Source organism: Alternaria ethzedia (assembly GCF_023757985.1).
Source record: "Alternaria ethzedia strain BMP 0044 chromosome Unknown scaffold_14, whole genome shotgun sequence".
Lineage (NCBI taxonomy): Eukaryota > Fungi > Ascomycota > Dothideomycetes > Pleosporales > Pleosporaceae > Alternaria > Alternaria ethzedia.
This window is the reverse complement of record NW_026056207.1, coordinates 28,050-46,015: the sequence shown is the minus strand read 5'-3', so window position 1 is coordinate 46,015 and position 17,966 is coordinate 28,050. Positions and strand designations below refer to the sequence as shown.

Genomic DNA, 17,966 nt, shown 5'->3' with positions numbered 1-17,966 from the left:
GTGGCGGCTACGTGAGTGGGAGTCGTCTTCGAGGCTTTCTCAAAAGACATTATGGAACGCTACAACACGTCATGTTCGACTTCGTATCTCTGACCGACGGTAACTGGTGCTCGATCGCGAAAGGCCTGCAGAAATGTCCGAACCTCAACTATCTGGACGTGGGCCCGGATACGACGACGGGTCGCTACATTGGCTCTCTTCGTCAGAGACACGCTTCATCACCTCTCGCGATCAGCCTACCAAAGAAATACGTCACTCCTGGCCTTGAGGCCTCAAAGCTCCAAAGCGATGACTCGCACATTGATGTTATACTGCGTAACACGAAGGATGTCGCACACTGGCTGGACGTATTTGTAAGATACTTTGCCACGGATAAGAGCATTGCCGGCGACTGTTATGAGGCGTTCAATGGCTATAAACTTCCGGTCTATCACGAGGCCCGTACGTTCCTTCTACCTTACAACAGTGTGAGTATACTCGATACTCGGTCACGGGCGAAGATAGCTTTGGAAAAGTATCTCGAGGCGGACGAAGAAGCTTGAGCAGTATGCAAGTACGCGTTGATGAGGGGGACTATGAAGAATGAGGTGGACTATGCTGGGTAATACCAACACAGGATGAGCCTGTTCGTACGCTACACTATCACGATGGAATTCCAAAGCAGAACAGGGCGATGAGACGCGACCGAGATTGTATGTAGTAACCTTGGCGCAAGGCATTCTCAGAATACCTTGTGTTCGATGTATCCAGCTATATGAATCGATAAAACTCGTCCTAGCAACGTTTGCCCGTGACCAGCGCCTTACTCCCCTTCAACTTCCACAATGTACTTTTCCAGCGCCTGAAAAGCAGGATCACGATCAATAGTCTCCGGGCCGTAAGCCAGCGAGAAGATCGGGAGATCAACCTTGTGATAATGCGGCAAGGGCCACGGCAAGTATCTAGTACCCGTATATCTTGAGGTGCAGAAATTCTCGATAAAGAATGCCAGATAGTGGCGAACCTTGTCTACACCCGCATCGTCATCTTCGGAGTTTTCGCGTTGATACACAGGTATCTGTTGGCCTTGCAGTCTTGGGACGGCACCTTTCTGCAAAAGATTATGCTCGAGAGCAAGCTCACGCAGAAAAGGTAGCTTCTGCAGCCCCTGTGCGATTGTCTTCCATGACCCATCAGTCAAGACGTTGTTTGAGAATTTCAATTGAATGAGTGTGTGACCTTGCTCTCGGAGCCATCTTCGAAGGCGACCACCACTAACGTACATGCAGAACAGATGGAAGACCGTTAGATGACTGAAGGCGACCTGGAAGATGTGGGTAAAGGTGTCGTCGCACGCATTACAAAAGCGCAAGTAAGGCTCGCATATGCAGCCTGAGATATGCAGGTGCTCGATATCGCGCAGACCGAACCAAAAGGACGCGACAGCTGGCTGGCGAAGGCGGTAGTTCTTGATGTGAATGCCTACTTCGTTCTTGTATTCGCCCAGCTCCTGGATGAGTTCCTCGTCGTAATCTAGTACCCCTGGAACACCCCCGTCTGTTGAGATACACCTGATATAGGGCACGTAAATCGCAGGCGATCGTCCAAAATCTCCATGACCCGGCGGGGATATAAGGTCATGCGGGGAGGCGTACACGATATCAAGCTTGACCGGGAACTGGGCTTCCACTAGAGCCGCCAAAGAAACATGGATTGATGCAGACCTGGAATGTTGCACTTGTACAAGCCGTTTCGCCTTGGCCAACCACCGAAAGCACTCTGTTAGAAGAAGAACGGCTTCACTTGATTGGATGAACATTTCTCTCTCTTCGTCGCCTGGGTGGAGTGGTGATGATGGCTTTAGGATGTGGTCGAAATCATGGCTTGCGTATGGATCCAATTCCAGTGCCACGATTCGATCACGGAACTCCTCGATTTTAACAATTTGCAAGACCCGACAGAGGGATGGATAGGTGAACTTGATTTTTAGCACGCGAAGCATAGGTCCGTAGCGGATAATCGCATCGTAGATCGTCCGCTTGTACAGTTCCCTGCACGTGAGGCGTAGAGAGTGGAAGTCCTTGTTTTCGTACTTTCGCGTCTGGTGATTGAGACCGGTAAAACGACACACTCTGCTGAGCAATTCTTTTGGGAGGTCTAATAAGGACATAGCGCGATGGAATCTGCTGAAGCTGAAGCTGAAGGCGAGGAGAACGACTTGCTGTGAGGAGACGAATGCGAAGCTGACTGTATACCACTTCGATGTTTGTGCTAGCATGCACGGGATCGCGACAGCCGCAGCAGGTAGTACACGCGCGACATCCACGCGGTCTGCTACCTACAAACCCACCCCTTCACCCCCTCAAAGTTTCGCGCAATACGTCTGCACCGGCACAATCCCCCCACTCCGATCCGGCGGATCCCTCATCGCAACCTCTCTCGTCCTCGCCAAACTCTCCAACTCATCCAATCGATTCAGCGTCGCCTTCAAATGCTCCTCGAAGCCAGGTTGTTGTACAACCTCCCTAAACGCATTCTGCATCGGTACAGAATCCGCTCTTACCATACCATGCGCATCGATATGAATAACGTTGATGTGATCAAACGGGTGCACAAAGTCGGCGCGCGTGATGATCTGACGGGCCTCGTGTAGCGGAATCTGGGGAAGTGTGAATTGGTCTGGATCAGATGTTTCTTGCTCGCGGAGGACCAGCGCGCGTGCTAGGACGATGGCGGCGGCGCAGTACTTTTGCTGTTCTTCCACGTCGTCGTCCATGGAGTCGCCGAGGATCCAGCAGTTGTTTAGGAACCACATTTTCTCTCTTCGGTTGATCTGCTTGCATGTTTCTAGCATGTCGTGGGATTTGGCGACTTGGTTTAAGAAGATTAGTCGGCCGCCGACTTTGGCGAAGACTTCGTCGAGGATGCTTTGGGGTACGTCTTCATTGTGGTAGCGAGCGCGGTATTGCTTGAGTGCGGTGGTTACCACGTTCTTCCGGACGTCTCTGACGCTGATGACGTGCATGTTGGTCGCGTGTGGTGTCAGGCGTTCCAGAGTCCAGAATTCGTCGGAGGTAAAGACGGTCGTGACGAGCTCGTTGCCAGCCCAAATCTCGGCGCGCTGCTGCAAGATCTCCAGTAGATGCTTTCCCGCTTCGTCGTCTTTGAACAGATGGATGTTGTTGATGATCATGAGAAGAGGCTTGCCGCGACGCTTTCGCAGCGACAAGGCTACCTTCTCCATCTGGTTGAGCGCTCTCTCAATGTCCAGTAGCGGCGAGCTATCCCTCGGGCCCCGAATGCTGAACAGTCCTCCGATGTAGTCTTCGTGGAATTCGTAGTCGATGGCCTTGCCGAGTCGCGTTCGAAAGACTTCTAGATCGTTATGCGCTTCCAGCATAGCAATGCCATCGCCGTTGACCTTTCGCATAGCCTCCAGAAGTAGTGCTCGCTTGCCAGTGCCTCGCTCGCCGATGACCAAATAGTATCTCCCTCTGGCCCTTCCGCTGACGACGTTGTCGATATCCTCCTGCTCCGCTCGCGGAACCCAGTATTCTCTTTCTACAATCTCTTGTATCTTGTCTGGCTCGGTGCCGTATGAGATGCGACCCAGCGCAACGCGCTCTTGCGAGCTGTATCCGGTCGCGAAGGCATTCTCGATCTTCTTCGCAACCGTTCTCTTGTAGAACAAACTGTAGGCATAGCCGCCAAGGCCCAGACCAAAGAGCGATATCAGAGCTACCGTGCTACCTTCGAGCACGCTTCGGGCGAACTTGCTTCTCTCTTGCTTGTCTCCATCGTTCGGGCCGGTGTTTTGTGGTTTTGCTGATTGATTATTGTTCGGGGACTGCAGGAAGGAGGGCGTAGGTTGGAAGCGGGCGGGGTGTCTGCCGAGGGGTAGGACGAGCCATCCTGCCATTGTCAGTCATGCAGCAAATGTGGTCATGTGAGATAGCTTACCTCTTCTAGCACGTTGAATAGAGCGTCTCATTCGTCCTGTAGCAAGGAAAGCTGGTGGGCGTGTTGTTAACCTGGTGTGTGTTCCCTAGGTACGCGTCATGTAGGTGGATGCACGAGCACGTCCTGGCCAAGCGCCTGACGCCTTGCCGTATAGCCGAACATCTTCATGGAAGGTGAGGACGAGGTATGAAGCCATGTATCTGCATCAAAATCGGGTGCCATTGACAGTGTATGGCGAGCTCCCTGGAAGGGAGTGTGCTGGAAGATGGAACGGCCTTCGGGAACGCGTCTTTCCAAGATCCAGGGTTCGCGCTAAGAACACGCTCGCAGCCTTGGAACATCGACAAGCCTGGGAGTTAAATGCTTCACACTATCATCAGGAAACACCAAGACACCTTACCCCAATATTTTCTAAACATGGTGACCTCCTTATGCTTCTAATGTCATGAAACAAGGCGTTTTTACTCATTGATCATGTAGAGTTGCAACTACGTGCAATTATACCTAGGTACCATTGCTACCTAGATACCTAGGTACTATGCTACGAGACCAAGCAAGCATCTCCTCTGGGTATGCTTGGGATGATGCTTGTTGAGGATCCGAGAGTATGGAAACTGAACAGACATTACATCTGCTACAAGTGCAGAACGACTGCGATATCCAAGATTCCTGCCGACCATGAAGTCCTGGCACACTCGGCGAGACAGCAAAGACCCATCTTCCATCACGCCCACCACCACTTCCACCAAACCAGCGAACCCATCTCATCAGCCTACATAATACAAGCATCCTCACCATCACTACTCGGCCCTGCTATCTATCAAACCCATCAATCCTCGCGACGCTAACCCAACTTCGCCTAACCCCATCACCAGATCGACAGGGTCCACACGTGCAAACGCAATCCATGAGGCGACTCGGAAGGCCCAGACGTCCGTTTCCCACAGCATCGGGCACCCGTCTCATGACCATCACGGTATTAGGCAGCTAAACAGCTAAATCTTGCGACACGATATGTAGCTTCTTCTTCGCCATGGGGGGTGATTCGCCTTTTTGCTTCTTTCTACTTACACACCTTGTCACGATATGACGAGTTCGACGAGCGAGGCGAGCGAGGCCAGCTCTCCTTCAGCCTCACCAGTCTACCCCGCCCGATCAACACCATCGCCCACGCGACGATCACCCCGCCACCTCCTCACCAAGCTGTACACTTCACACGTACTTTCGACGTGGAATGCGCGCACCTTTGAATTCGGCGCTGTCATCTTCCTTGCGAAAATCTTCCCGGGAACGCTGTTCTTCGCATCGTGCTATGCGCTTTTCCGGTCACTCGCTGCTGCCATCCTCGGATCATGGGTCGGAGGGCTGGTCGACCAGAAAGATAGATTGTGGGTTGTGCGCCAGAGTATTGTGTGGCAAAGAGTTAGTGTCGCGGGGAGTTGTGCGATTTTGGTAGCGATGCTGGGTTTGGGTGGAGAAGAGAAGGATATTGGGATGGTAACCTACGGATTATTCCTCATCAGCGTGGTGCTGGCATGCATCGAGAAACTCGCTTTCGTCGCCAACACCGTATCCGTGGAGCGCGACTGGATCGTCGTCGTATCCGAGAGTCTTGCTGTCGACCGACAAGAGCTGAACAGCGCGATGCGCAGGATAGATCTCATCTGCAAGCTCATTGCGCCCGTCGGCATCGGACTCGTAGACGGATACTCCACGAAAACTGCCATTTGGACCGTCTTCGCACAAAACGCGATAAGCGTGTTAGTGGAATACTTCGCCATCGCGAATGTCTATGCCGCGGTACCGGAATTAAGTGTTGGAAAGGGCGTCGTGACGAAACAAGCGTCTGAAACGGACATTGCTACGGAACTGCAACAGCGAGCCTCATCGCCTAACCAGGATACCGTACCAAATACCACTACGCGACGCTCCACCATCACCAAAACCATAACCACACACTTCGCGCCGTACCGCGAATACATCGCCAACCCCGCCTTCCTGGCCTCCTTCTCCCTCTCCCTCCTCTACCTCACCGTCCTCTCCTTCGCCTCGCAAATGACGACCTACCTCCTCACCCTCGGCTTCACCAGCACGCACGTCTCCGTCATGCGGCTCGTATCCGTTATCCTCGAACTATCCGCCACCATCGCAGCGCCGTGGCTCATGAACAAAATCGGCGCCGTACGAGCAGGTCTCTGGTTCATCAACGAACAACTCCTCGCCATCGCCCTGGCAATCGGCCTATTCCACATTTTCCCCACAACCACAGCGCCCATGCTAGCCGGCGGCGCCCTCGTAATCGGCGTATGCCTCTCCCGCCTCGGTCTCTGGGGCTTCGATCTCAGCGTACAATATCTTGTTCAAGAAGACGCGCCTCCTGCCTCCCGTGGCTCTTTCTCCGCTATCGAAATGTCGTTGCAGAACCTGTTCGAACTGCTTTCCTTTGCGACGACGATGATCTGGTATAAGCCGCAGGACTTCTTTATACCGATTTATATCTCAGTGGGCGCGATTGCGTCGAGTGCGGCGTGTTTTGCGGGCTTTGTAAGGCAGAAGAGGGGGCATTTGTTGCATGCGGATCGGTGCTTGAAGAGGATGGGGAAGGGGAAGAGGATGTATCAGGTTTTGCCTACGATTGAGGAGGAGGATATGGAGATGGAGAGTAGGTGAGATGAGTGAGGGAAGAATTACATTCACGGCAAGACCGAAATCAATGAGAAAGATGAAGTACCGTTGCAAAGCAACGCTTGAACAGTCTGTGAATCCATCCACGCAACGTGGGATTAGTGTTCTTCTGGAGAATCCAGAGCTGCGTCGTGACGCAGGTTCAATATCGATTGACGGAAAATTAATAATCTAACCTTGCAAATATAGGTCGCGCCAAAACGGGCAGTTACAACATGTGCCGCGCTCTATCGTTACGCCTAGCCTTGGAATCCTCTGTCGGCATCTCAAGCACCCACGTGAAGGCCTTGGCTACTCTATTATGCTTGCACGTATTTTCTCTAATATAGCGGCACTTATGTGCTCTTACTTACCGAGCAGTGCTATAGCGGGAATAGCTACCTAGATAGTTACCGCGCGCCAATCGCCTACCTTAGGCAGGTAATTGTCCGGCATCGAATCCTTTACGACTTCCAAGATTGTATCACACTCTAAGTCTTGCCCCACCAACACATACCACCACTACCAGGATCGTAAAGTGCGACTACTCTAACTGAAATCATGTACACATCAAGACGTCACAGGCCGGGAGGAGCTAGAATGATATATGAGGCTGCTCCAGGCATTCCGTCGCTCATACACCTACCTGTTCTGGAGACCAGATAACCTAAGAGGCTCTTTACACAGTGAGCCTACAAAGCTCTACTATACTATAACCCGATATCTAGCAAACTCAACAAACCGCCTTCATAATGCATCTCCACTTCCCCCTCACCTCCGCCCTAGCCCTAGCAACAACCGCCATCGCCCTATCCCCCCACCTATCCACCCGCCAACAACCCTTCAAAACAACACCCATAACCGACTTCTCCGAACCCTGGGCCTTCGCCTTCCTCCCCGACACCCGCATCCTCGTCACAGAACGAAAAGGCAACCTCCTCCTCGTCGACCCGGCCACAAAGTCCAAAGCGAGCATCACCGGCGTCCCCGCCGTCGCGTATGCCGGTCAAGGTGGACTGCACGATGTTGCCTTACATCCACAGTATGCGAATAACAGCATCGTGTATATCAGCTACGCGGAAAACGGTTCCGGCGGCGCAGGCTGCGCGGTCGCGCGCACCAAGCTGAGTCTGAGTGGTAGCAGCGGCGCACTCTCTGGTCTCGAAGTCATCTGGCGGCACTCCCAGCGCGCCACAGGCGGCCTTCAGTTTGCCTGCCGCCTGAAATTCGGTCCTGAAGACGGCGCGCTATACATATCCTCCGGCGAAATAAACCAAATGCACCCCGCCCAATCCATGACCTCCAACCTAGGAAAGATAATCCGTCTCTATGACAACGGGACTACCTACGCCGGAAACCCATTCGCTTCCCAGGGTAGTATTCAATCCCAGATCTACACGCTCGGCCACCGAAACCCGCTAGGTATCGATTTCGATCTCCAGGGTCGGCTTTGGGAGGTTGAGATGGGTCCGTTTGGCGGCGACGAACTCAATCTCATTCAACCGGGCAAGAACTATGGGTGGCCGGTTGTATGTGAGGGACGGCATTACAATGGCACGTTGATACCGAAACATAGTACGAGGCCGGAGTTTGCGGCGCCGAAGGCGAATTGGGTTCCTGTTATCTCGCCTGCTGGTCTGATAATTTACAAGGGAGATCTTTTTAAGGGGTGGAAGGGCAATGCGATTATTACGGGGTTGAGTGCGCAGGGGCTTGTGAGGGTTAGTATCACTGGCGATACGGCGGCGGAGGCACAGCGCATCAGCATGGGTAAACGCATGAGAGGTATTCGGGAGGACAAGGAGGGCGCGATTTGGGTGATTGAGGATGGGGCTGGGGGGAGGTTGTTGAAGCTTACGCCGAATTGAAGTGTGTTGGGGAGGATTGGAAGGGGTCTGGAATGGTTGGGCGCAGGGGGGGCTTTGAAAAAAGTCAAAATGAATCACGTTCATGGAGGGCATGTATCGAGCTTGAAGTCATCAGAATTCCTGTTTTTGAGTCGACGCTACCCATGAGATACCAGGACTACCCCCGAGCTTCACCAGTGACGTGAGCAGCCATCACCGTTCTTCCATCTCCCTTTCCATCCATAGATCGTAGATCCGAAGACCTACGCCATGAACTCACTAATCCGACACATCATCCCCTCCCCATGCACGACTCCATCTACTGACCCCAACCACACTCCTTCTTGCAAAGCTTCCCATCGACATGGACGCCCTGGCAGATCATCTCACACTGAGATGTATGTTTGCAGCTCTGTTATTGATCATTAGCACAAACAACCCCTCACCCCATCTTCCACCTTCCACCATCCACCATCCACCATATGAACAGAAAATACTCACATTAGCGCAATCAACATAAGCCTCACTGCAGCGCTTGCAGAACGTAGTAGCCATAGTATGAACGTCCTGCTCTCCTTCGTCAGCCCCGGCCCGGGGGTAGAGCAGGGAGAGGGGGTGTGGGAAGGAGGCTGTGGGTGGACTTGCGTTGTCGGATGAGAGAGCGGCGTTGACAACAGAGGCGATACCGACGGGGGCGTCGTCGCGAGGGATGACGCTGCCGAGGACAGTGGTGACGAGAACCGCGAGAGCAAGGATGAGGGTTGGGGACTTCATGTTGAGTGGGGGGTTGGGGTTGGTTTGTGGGGGTTAAATAGAGGTAGTGTTGTGTAAGTCGCTAACTCTTAGATTTGAGGAAACTAAGTAGTGGTGTAGAGGGGTTGTTGGGCGTGGAGTTATACAAGACGTCGGAAGGAGCCGAGTACGTTGGAAAAAGTCTGGGCGCGGTGGCGGCGATCTGGACCGGACACCGTTTGCAAGGTGAGTGCAGGGGTGGCAGCCTGAACATCGCGTATTCGACTTATGTGGTGAGTAAGAGTATTATATTTGCGCAAACACGTGGTGGCGTCAAGAAGGAAGTGACGACAGCTGACCCGATTGAGAAGGAGCAAACAACACGAACAGCACCATGTAACCGATATCAATCATATTTGAGTGTGGGTACTGGAAGATAACGTTCACTTGAAGACGAGACGTGGAACATGTATCTTTGAGAAACTGTAGAAAAGGCATGTTGAAGCCCCCTCTTCAAAACGATCTAACGAATTACAATACGTAAACAAGAAGATTCTACAAACACCAGCGTGCCTTGCCCTTACGCACTACAAACACCCAACGCCACCCCATGCCATGCTATGCGAAACAAGAAACACTCAACCCAGCAACACAACACCAACACGTCTGACTACCTCCTCGCCGAAGCCCTCGGCGTCGGACTCCTCTCCTTCACATCCAGCGCCCTCATACGCTCTACATTCGTGTCGACGCCCGTATCGACCACATCCTCGATCGAAGGAACAACGTCTTGAACCATCGTTCTATCACCTTCGTCGTCGTCATACCCCTCCTCTTCATCATCATCCCCATACCTCCTCTCAACATAACCCTCGCCCTCCAAATAATCACCCCCCTCCACACTTTCGACAATCGAATCTTCCAAGCCCGTTTCATCGACATCCAAGCTCTCCCTCGACATGTAGCTCGCCTCAAGATCCTCGCCAATCTCCGATCCCTCGTCTTCACTCCTTATACTAGCCGCTTCGGTCTGATCATCATCATCATCCTCATCTTCATCCTCGCTATCCGTAAAATCCTGAATATCAAGCGGTTGATCGCGCCAATAATTGAAATCGGTATACGCCTCCCCACCCGCCGGAACAAGCAGCCCCACCGGCGGAAAAAAGTGATCTACAATCTCGCGCATGCTTGCGTAACCCGTTTTATAGCTGTTGAGCGACAGGACGTCAAGACTGACTTCGGCGTTGGAGTTGATGGTGAAGATGCGGGTGGAGGGGATGTTGACACTGCGGTAGGAAAGCGCGTCTGTGAAGCGGTTACCGAAACCGGCGTAGAAAGGAGTTTGGTGCGCGGGCTTATCGAAGAGCTGCATGATGTCGCGTAGACAAGCCATTTTGAAGACTTCGGGCTTGCGGAGGTAGATTTCGCGGCGGAGGGCCGCGATGGTGCGGTCCGGGCTCATGATTACTGGGCCTTTGGGGAGGCGGTAGTTGTCTTGGACGACGCCGTTGAGGTACGCGCGGGTGGTGTCTGCTTGGCCGACGGAGCGGCTGGTTAGATAGAAGATGTTGTAGCCGTTGTTGACAATGTCGGTGTAGAGTTTGGCTACTCCTTGGTGTGTCCAGTCTCGGCCGATCATGTTGAGCACGTGGCCGAGGGCGTCGGACTTGGTGATTGTGCCGTCGATGTCGGAGATGACGATGGGTACGTCGTGCTTCCAGTAGAACATGTAGGCTTCGCATTTTGAGCGGTTCACGGTGAAGCTCATGGTGTTGGCACCGGGTTTTAGGTTGAGCGCTCGGAGTTGCTCGCTCGTGAGGCGTAGTGTCTTTGCGTATGTTTTGTGCTCGGATTTCCTGGCTTCGGGCGAGTGTGGTGCGGAGGAACCCAGCGCACTGTCTGAGTCTCTGCGTAGAGGGAATTGAGCAGTGTCGTCGCTACGTCCACTGTCGCTCTGGTAGCCGGGGTCTGACAGTGCATCAGTCGATTGGAGAGCTGACTCGTTCAAGACGTTCATCGTCGTCTTTGCCATGGCCGCTGCCTTGGCCTCCTCACTGCTGTAGATCCAGAGGTTGCCGTTCTCGTCAGCGCCTATGAGCGCGCCAATGTCGTAGTCTCCTGCGAGCTCGTCCGACAGAATGCGCCTGGCTATGACCTCAGCGCGCAAAGCATCCTCCTCGCTGCTCTTGTACCCAGTCATGTCTAGTTCGAGGTCGCCAGTCTCGGTGACTTTGTTCGGGATGTTCGAGGTAAAGAGCTTCTTGGACAGCTTGATCGCGCGGGCAAGGGCTTCGGCGGAGGACACAGGCGGCGGACTCGCTGAGCGCGTCGACCTGTTCCAGGCAGTCGCATCCTCCTTGCTGATCTGCAGCGGCCCTCTCTCGGGGCCCTTGTCCTGTGATTCCTCGCCGTCGAATGTCTTGGCAAAGCCGTCCTTTACAGAAGGCACCGTCTCATCCGTGCTTGCCCTCTGCATGTGGAAGCCCGACCAGTCCCCCGACTTGGGCCGTCCAAAGTCGGCCCCGGCATAGTCCGAGGCAGGCACCGACATGGACATGCGCCCTCTCCTCCTTGTAGCGCTGCCGTCGAGGTCGAAAGGCTCGGGCTCGTCGAAGGCGCGCTCCGAGGGCAGCTCTACGGGCTTCTGCTCGGGACTGGCGGCGGGCGATGCGATGGGCGACGTCTGCATCTCGGCGGGGATGGAGCGCGTCGTCTCGAAGACGAAGAAGGCCTCGCCGCCCTCGCCCAGCTTCATCGAGTAGTCCTGCAGCTCGCCATTGACGCGGAACTCGACCTTCTTGTCCGAGGGGCGCAGTATCTGGTACTTGCCGAAGCGGACGTGGAAGGGCGAGCATGCCAGGCTGCCGTCCTCGTGCTCTACGACGATGGTGTCAATGGCGCCGCTGAGGGTGGCGGGGTTGATCGAGTTCCAGCCCTTGGACACGCTGCCCGTGATGGATCGCACGTAGTTCATGGTTGCTGTCTTGGGCTCAGCGCCTCTTGCGCAGATGATCTCGTTTGTATGGTTCGTAGCGAGCGTCGGGGATGTACGTCAGAAGTGTTTTACAGAGGGCGGGCGGATGGAAATGTGTCAGAGCGTGTTTGCATTCTTTCTTCACATGTCAGAGGGCTGCTTTCACCGAGGGAGGAGCGACCGGCCGAGCGTTGAGGGTCAAAGAAGGGATGTCAGGAGTGGAAGTACTTTTGCGCTGACGTGCCTAGGCAGTGGTGAGCTATGCGGTCACCGAGCTCGCGGGCGCATCACGGGCCCGAGGACGTCAGGCCGAGATCAAGTGATGCGCTGAGCCGGAGTGCGGCAAGAATTTCCAGAATGGTACTTCCAGAATGGTATATGTTGCGAGGGATTTCGTGCATACTGCATGGGCTAAGGTGCAGAATCGAGATGCTATCTTCACATGCTGCAACGGAGCACGCGCATTGGAGAAGCGTTCGTGCTGATTATATGTTGGGCCAGCCACTGGCTCAACCACCGCGTGCGATAGATGCCTAGGTAGCATGTGGGCTATTTCATGACTTTGCTACCGGATGTCAATACCCAATGGAAGGTATCGCGATGATATTCGCAACACACGCCTAACTCGACTTTTCGACAGCCACCCTGCCCCGCTAGCTGCTACTAGTAACTTTGAAAGATGAATGCGGAGGAGGTGCAGGTGTGGAGCAGCCAAGACGTCGAAATGGCCTGTAGCTTCGGCCATTTGCGGCGGTTGTGGCTGCACATGACGCCGCCAGGCACCGCGCAAACTTCACCCACCACGACAAACGGGTAACAGGTGGGAGACGCCTGACAGCTGTCGCCATGTTCTCGGAACCCTCACAGTCGCTGTACTGGCCGCCCGATGTCGCCCGCTACGACATGGAGGCCCTGCTGTTCTCGTCGTCGGGCTGGTTGCGCACGGCGTGCATCGTCTCGGCGCTCTTCTGGTAGGAATTGTATACAAGAAGAAATACACGCGCACTTACTCACCGCGCATGCAGGGTCGCCTTCCGCGCCTACCAGGTCCTCACGCAGCCCGTCGAGAAGCTGGTGCAGGTGCTCGGCCTCGAAGTCCCCGTCGCGCCCCTCGTCTCGCTCGCGGGCATCAAGGCAGACGGCGTGCTGCTGCACTGGAAGCCGCCCGACCAGCGCGCCTCGGTCCTCAAATACGTGATCCGCATCAACGGCATCGACATTGGCGACATCTCCCCGCAGGAGTCCTCCATCACCATCGAGAACCTGCAGCCCGACCGCCACTACACCATCCGCATCGTCACCCTCAACTCGTCCAGCTTCCAAGCCCCCAGCGTGCCCATCCGCCTGCGCACCCTCCCCGCCGACTCGGATGACTTTTACGGTCCTTCCCCGCCCAAAGACGCGCCTCTCGCCAGCGACGACAATGACTACACCCCCACGCCCGTCATCCGCCCCAACAAGACCCTCGCCGATGTCGTCACCTCCGTCGCTGCCCCGCCCATGACCCGCGAACACAGCAACAGCACCTCCCGCATGCGCCGCCCAGACATCGGACGGAAGATCTCGCCCGCTTCGCAGATGCAGGACCAAGGCAGGGCAGCGCAAGAGGCAGAAGGCCCAGACTCGATCCGGCAGTTGACCGAGAAGTTGGACGGCCTCAGACGTGAGCTGGACGACATGGAGCGCCAGATCCAGGACGAGGACCAGGAGTTTGTCACGCAGAAGGCCATCTTGGTGGACAAGCGCGACGAGAAGAAGGCGGCATTGAAAGAAAAGGAAGATGCCAGTCGCGACCTGCGGAAAGAGGTGGCTAGTCTTGAGCGTCAGAACGCCGCGGCCCAGACCAGGCGCGCTCAGCAGGAACGGGTGCTGCGTCAGAAGGAGGCCGAGCGCAAGAAGCTGAAGGACGATGTTGCCAAGTGGACCAGGGAGGCTGGCGAACTCCGCGACACTGCTGAGAAGATCAAGAAGGAGCAGACCGAGTACCAGGCAGCCTCTGAGAAGCGCGTTCAGGACCTCAAAGACAAGTATGCCGATGAGACGCAGGCGAACAAGGTTCTGGAAGACGCCATCCGCGAGAAGGGCATCCATATCAAGGCTCTGGAAGAGGAGAGGCAGAAGCTCGAGGAAGGTCAAGAAGGCACTGAAGCGACAGACGGCCCCGACAATGCAGAGAAGGAAGAGGACAACCGCTGGAAGATGACGCTGGGTCTTTTGCAGCAGCAGTATGCTCAGGCTTGGGCGCTATACGCTGAGGCCGAGAGAGCCCATCAGGATGCCACGGGCAGATTGACCTACATGCAGCAGCGTCGCCTGAGCCAGCCACAACTCTTCTCAGGACCGCCAGTCCCTGAAATGGGGCCCGTCAGAAGAAATAGCCAGCGTGCGCGACCGCTAAGCATGCGCGAGGGACTTCTGGCTCAGGCTACTGGTGGCTTTGTCCATACTTCATCAGCCCCGTTCAACAGCATCCCAACGACTTCATCACCCTCGTTCGCCACGGCCACGCCTTATTTCAACCCCGTCAACGGCATGGCATTGCCTCCTCCTCGGAATTACAGCACATCCTTTTCGCAGGCCGACTTCGAGAGCTTGACCGGCGGTGCACCAATGAGTCCGACAGCCGGTGCATTGCTTCCAGCGGGACTGTTTGGGGATGACCTAGGCTTGACGGAGGATGAGGATGACGACCCAGGTCCACCCCAAGCACCGTCGCTGGATCCTTCACCCAACATGAGGAACGTCCTACCTGGTCTTGGAGCCCCTGGAACCATGAACCACACGCAAAACTCGAGCTCACCAGCTTCTCCACAGAGCGGCTCGCCCAGTGCTCTAGCAAGTCCTCGGGACAGTGCTGGTGAACTCAACTTTTATCCCAGCCATGACAACAACATGGACAACGACAGGCGCTCCATTCACTCAACATCCAGCTCCTTCCAGATCAATCCCCAAGCCAGTCGTTTTGGTGGGCTCTTTGGACTGAACCGAGCACGGGGTAAGACCTTCTCCGATGAGGGTCCAGCGCTGGGCTCCTTGAAACCGTCACAAAGTCAGTCACTACCTCGCCAGGACCATGGCATTGACGGTCTGGGTAACACTCGCCGCCGGGGCAGCCATTCCGAAGGCGCATGGTACGACACATTCATACGCACCAAGACTCAGCCGATTGAGTCGCTTAGTAGTCCAAAGCATGTGGCTACACGTAAACGACCGTTCAACATGTTCAGCAGCGCAAAGGGTGGGGAAGACCCCTGGCTACGAAATATCCTAGGCATGCAGAGGCCGGAGTCTCCGCGTCAGGGCTCTACGAATTCAGGAGAAGGCACGGCTTTGCCACGTCCATCGACCGAGAGCCAGACACGCTTCGGCTGGAATGTGGATGCCTTCGGTGCTCGGGCTAGTCCTCTTGGAGTCGACTGGAGCGTCAACAACACCAACACCACTTCATGGTCACGGCTAGGGTCCCGTCGACCCTCGATGCAACACACGTCGAGCGCAAACCTAATCAACGACGACATCCACGATGATGTTCTGGACTTTCCTTCAAACACACGCTCACCCACCCAAGCGCCAATTGGCACTCGCCCGCAGTCATCTGCTTCCCACATGCCAGCACAGCCGTCGACCTCATCACTCCCACCCATCCCACCCACCCCACCAAAGCAGCTCAACCCCGCAGCAGCAAGCTTCACCATGTTCCAACTCGGCAAGAAGAACGAAGAAGAAAAAGCCAAGCGCGCCGCCGAGAAAGAAGCCCGCCGCGCCGAAAAGGCGGAGAAGAAGGAAGAAAAGGAAAAGAAGGTCAAGGCCGACAAGGCGGAAAAGGCAGCGCGCAAAGACAAGCACGCCACGCCTTCGGAAGCCGGCGACGCCAGAGACACAACTTCTCCTCATGATTCCCGCATGTCGCGAGACACGCCTTCTATTATCTCTACGGCTGACGCCTCCGAAGCTTCCCCCCGCGAATCTCTCGAACGAAGTATATCACACACCGCCTCCGACGCCGCGGGTTCCATCGGCAAAGAGTCCTTCATGCAGAAACTCACTCGCAAGGGTAGCACCAACCAGTTCCTCACGTTTGGCAAAAAGAACGCGCTCTTCTCAAAGTCTAGCAAATCCGACGTACCCAGTACACCCGACGAACATGAGGAAGAGGGTTCAACAAGTGGCTTTTTCGGTCTAGGCAAGAGTACAGAGAGTGTGGGCAATAGTCCTCAGATTGGCACGCCGAAGAGTGGGACGGCTGGTGGTGTTTGGGGCAGTATTACTAAGAAGATTGGGAGGAAGGAGAAGGACAAGACGCCCAGTCTGCATGAGAGTGTTGCTAGTGAGGCGACGGGGGATGAGGAGGATGTGATGGGGTTGGGGGTTTTGTGAGGGGAGGGTGTAGTCTTGGATGGCATTGAGCATGTTGTAGTAATAAGCAAAACGTGTTGTTCTTTCCTGAACCTGTTGCATTGCTCCTGATTTGCGCAATGCGTTCGTCTGACCTGAGTCTCCTTCACTTGTAGTTCGCTAGTGAGATTTCCCCAGATTCCACTTGAGCCGCATGCGGGCGCCAAGCCTTCGCGTCCATCGCTGTCGCAACTTCAACGCGCGACCTTCACTCACCTACCAACATCACGCGCACCCACACCACCCACCATGGCGTCACCCGCCGCAGAGACAATGCAAAATGGCATTTCAACGCCACCCGCGACGGCCAACGCACCCACACTCAGCCCACCAACCCAGTCGCAACCGCAGCAGTCGCAACCCTCAACCCAACCACAACCCCAATCCAACGGTGTCTCTACAGCCGCCCCCATGAACCCCGCCTTCCCACCAACATCTCTCTCCGACCCGGGCACCTCCAAACGCCCCCGCGACGCCCGCCTCATCCACCTCATCCTCGCCAACATGGGCGTGCACGCCTACACCGAGCGCGTCCCCCTCCAACTCCTCGACTTCGCCTACCGCTACACCTCGTCCATCCTCTCCGACGCCATATCCTACGAACCGCCTCTACCTACCACCTCCGGCAGCAAGAAACGCGGCGCCAACGCCGATGGAACCGGTGAAGACGCCGTGAGTCTGAATGCGCTTAGGACAGCTGTGGGAGCAAGGGCTGCGGGCGCGTTTAACACGAGTTTGGGCAAGGAGTTTATGAGTGAGGTGGCGCAGGAGAGGAATCGTATTGCGTTGCCGAGGGTTGAGCGCGAGTTTGGGATTAGGTTGCCGCCGGAGAGGTATTGTTTCACGGGTGTGGGGTGGGGGGTTAAGGGGGCGTGGGAGGAGAGTGTTGAGGATGAGGGGCAGGATGAGGATATGGAGGTTGATGGCGAGGGTGCTGGGTTTGCTGGGGGGCCTGTGGGCACGGTGAATGGGACGGCGGCGGCGGCGGCGGAGACGGAGGCGAAGGATACGGATATGGGGGGTATGGAGGAGGATGAGGAGGTTGATGACGATGAGTTTGAGGAGGCTATGGGGATTAACCAGGAGAATAGTGGTTGAGCTGGAAGCTTGAATTGAGCGGGCAGCAGCAGCAGCAGCACAAAGGGTGACTGGTACGGCGTTTGGGTGGGACTTGAGCATTTGGTACGGCGTCATGGATTGGACTGGACTGCGAGGTATACCAGAGTTGGACAAAAAACTTGAGCTTTTACTTTGCGCGCAAAATGGGCTGCGCTGAGTTTGAAATTGCGGAAGAGAGTATTTACACGTTATAATACAATATACATCCATCCGCTCCATGATCCGTCTCCAACACCCCTCCTCATCATCTCGACCCATAAACCCCACCCCTAGTAACCCCCCTATCATCCACC

General features: G+C 55.3%; 6 protein-coding genes across 6 annotated transcripts; 4 read left to right on the top strand and 2 right to left on the bottom strand.

The window, feature by feature from the left end:
* Positions 1-2,341: 2,341 nt before the first annotated feature.
* J4E87_006162 (uncharacterized protein) lies at positions 2,342-3,970 on the bottom strand (the record flags this gene model as incomplete). Its single annotated transcript, XM_049377767.1, has 2 exons — positions 2,342-3,891; positions 3,940-3,970. The coding sequence occupies 2 exons, from the start codon at positions 3,968-3,970 to the stop codon at positions 2,342-2,344; spliced, it is 1,581 nt and encodes a 526-aa protein (XP_049232334.1).
* A 1,055-nt stretch (positions 3,971-5,025) lies between these two features.
* Positions 5,026-6,609, top strand: J4E87_006161 (uncharacterized protein; the record flags this gene model as incomplete). The annotated part of the gene is made up of 1 exon (XM_049377766.1): positions 5,026-6,609. One exon carries the CDS (start codon positions 5,026-5,028, stop codon positions 6,607-6,609), a length of 1,584 nt encoding a protein of 527 aa, XP_049232333.1.
* A 746-nt stretch (positions 6,610-7,355) lies between these two features.
* On the top strand, positions 7,356-8,471 carry J4E87_006160 (uncharacterized protein; the record flags this gene model as incomplete). Its single annotated transcript, XM_049377765.1, has 1 exon — positions 7,356-8,471. The coding sequence occupies one exon, from the start codon at positions 7,356-7,358 to the stop codon at positions 8,469-8,471; it is 1,116 nt and encodes a 371-aa protein (XP_049232332.1).
* Positions 8,472-9,852: 1,381 nt separating this feature from the next.
* J4E87_006159 (uncharacterized protein) lies at positions 9,853-12,159 on the bottom strand (the record flags this gene model as incomplete). The annotated part of the gene is made up of 1 exon (XM_049377764.1): positions 9,853-12,159. The coding sequence occupies one exon, from the start codon at positions 12,157-12,159 to the stop codon at positions 9,853-9,855; it is 2,307 nt and encodes a 768-aa protein (XP_049232331.1).
* Positions 12,160-13,005: 846 nt separating this feature from the next.
* On the top strand, positions 13,006-16,536 carry J4E87_006158 (uncharacterized protein; the record flags this gene model as incomplete). The annotated part of the gene is made up of 2 exons (XM_049377763.1): positions 13,006-13,130; positions 13,185-16,536. The coding sequence occupies 2 exons, from the start codon at positions 13,006-13,008 to the stop codon at positions 16,534-16,536; spliced, it is 3,477 nt and encodes a 1,158-aa protein (XP_049232330.1).
* Positions 16,537-16,803: 267 nt separating this feature from the next.
* On the top strand, positions 16,804-17,652 carry J4E87_006157 (uncharacterized protein; the record flags this gene model as incomplete). The annotated part of the gene is made up of 1 exon (XM_049377762.1): positions 16,804-17,652. One exon carries the CDS (start codon positions 16,804-16,806, stop codon positions 17,650-17,652), a length of 849 nt encoding a protein of 282 aa, XP_049232329.1.
* Positions 17,653-17,966: the final 314 nt, after the last annotated feature.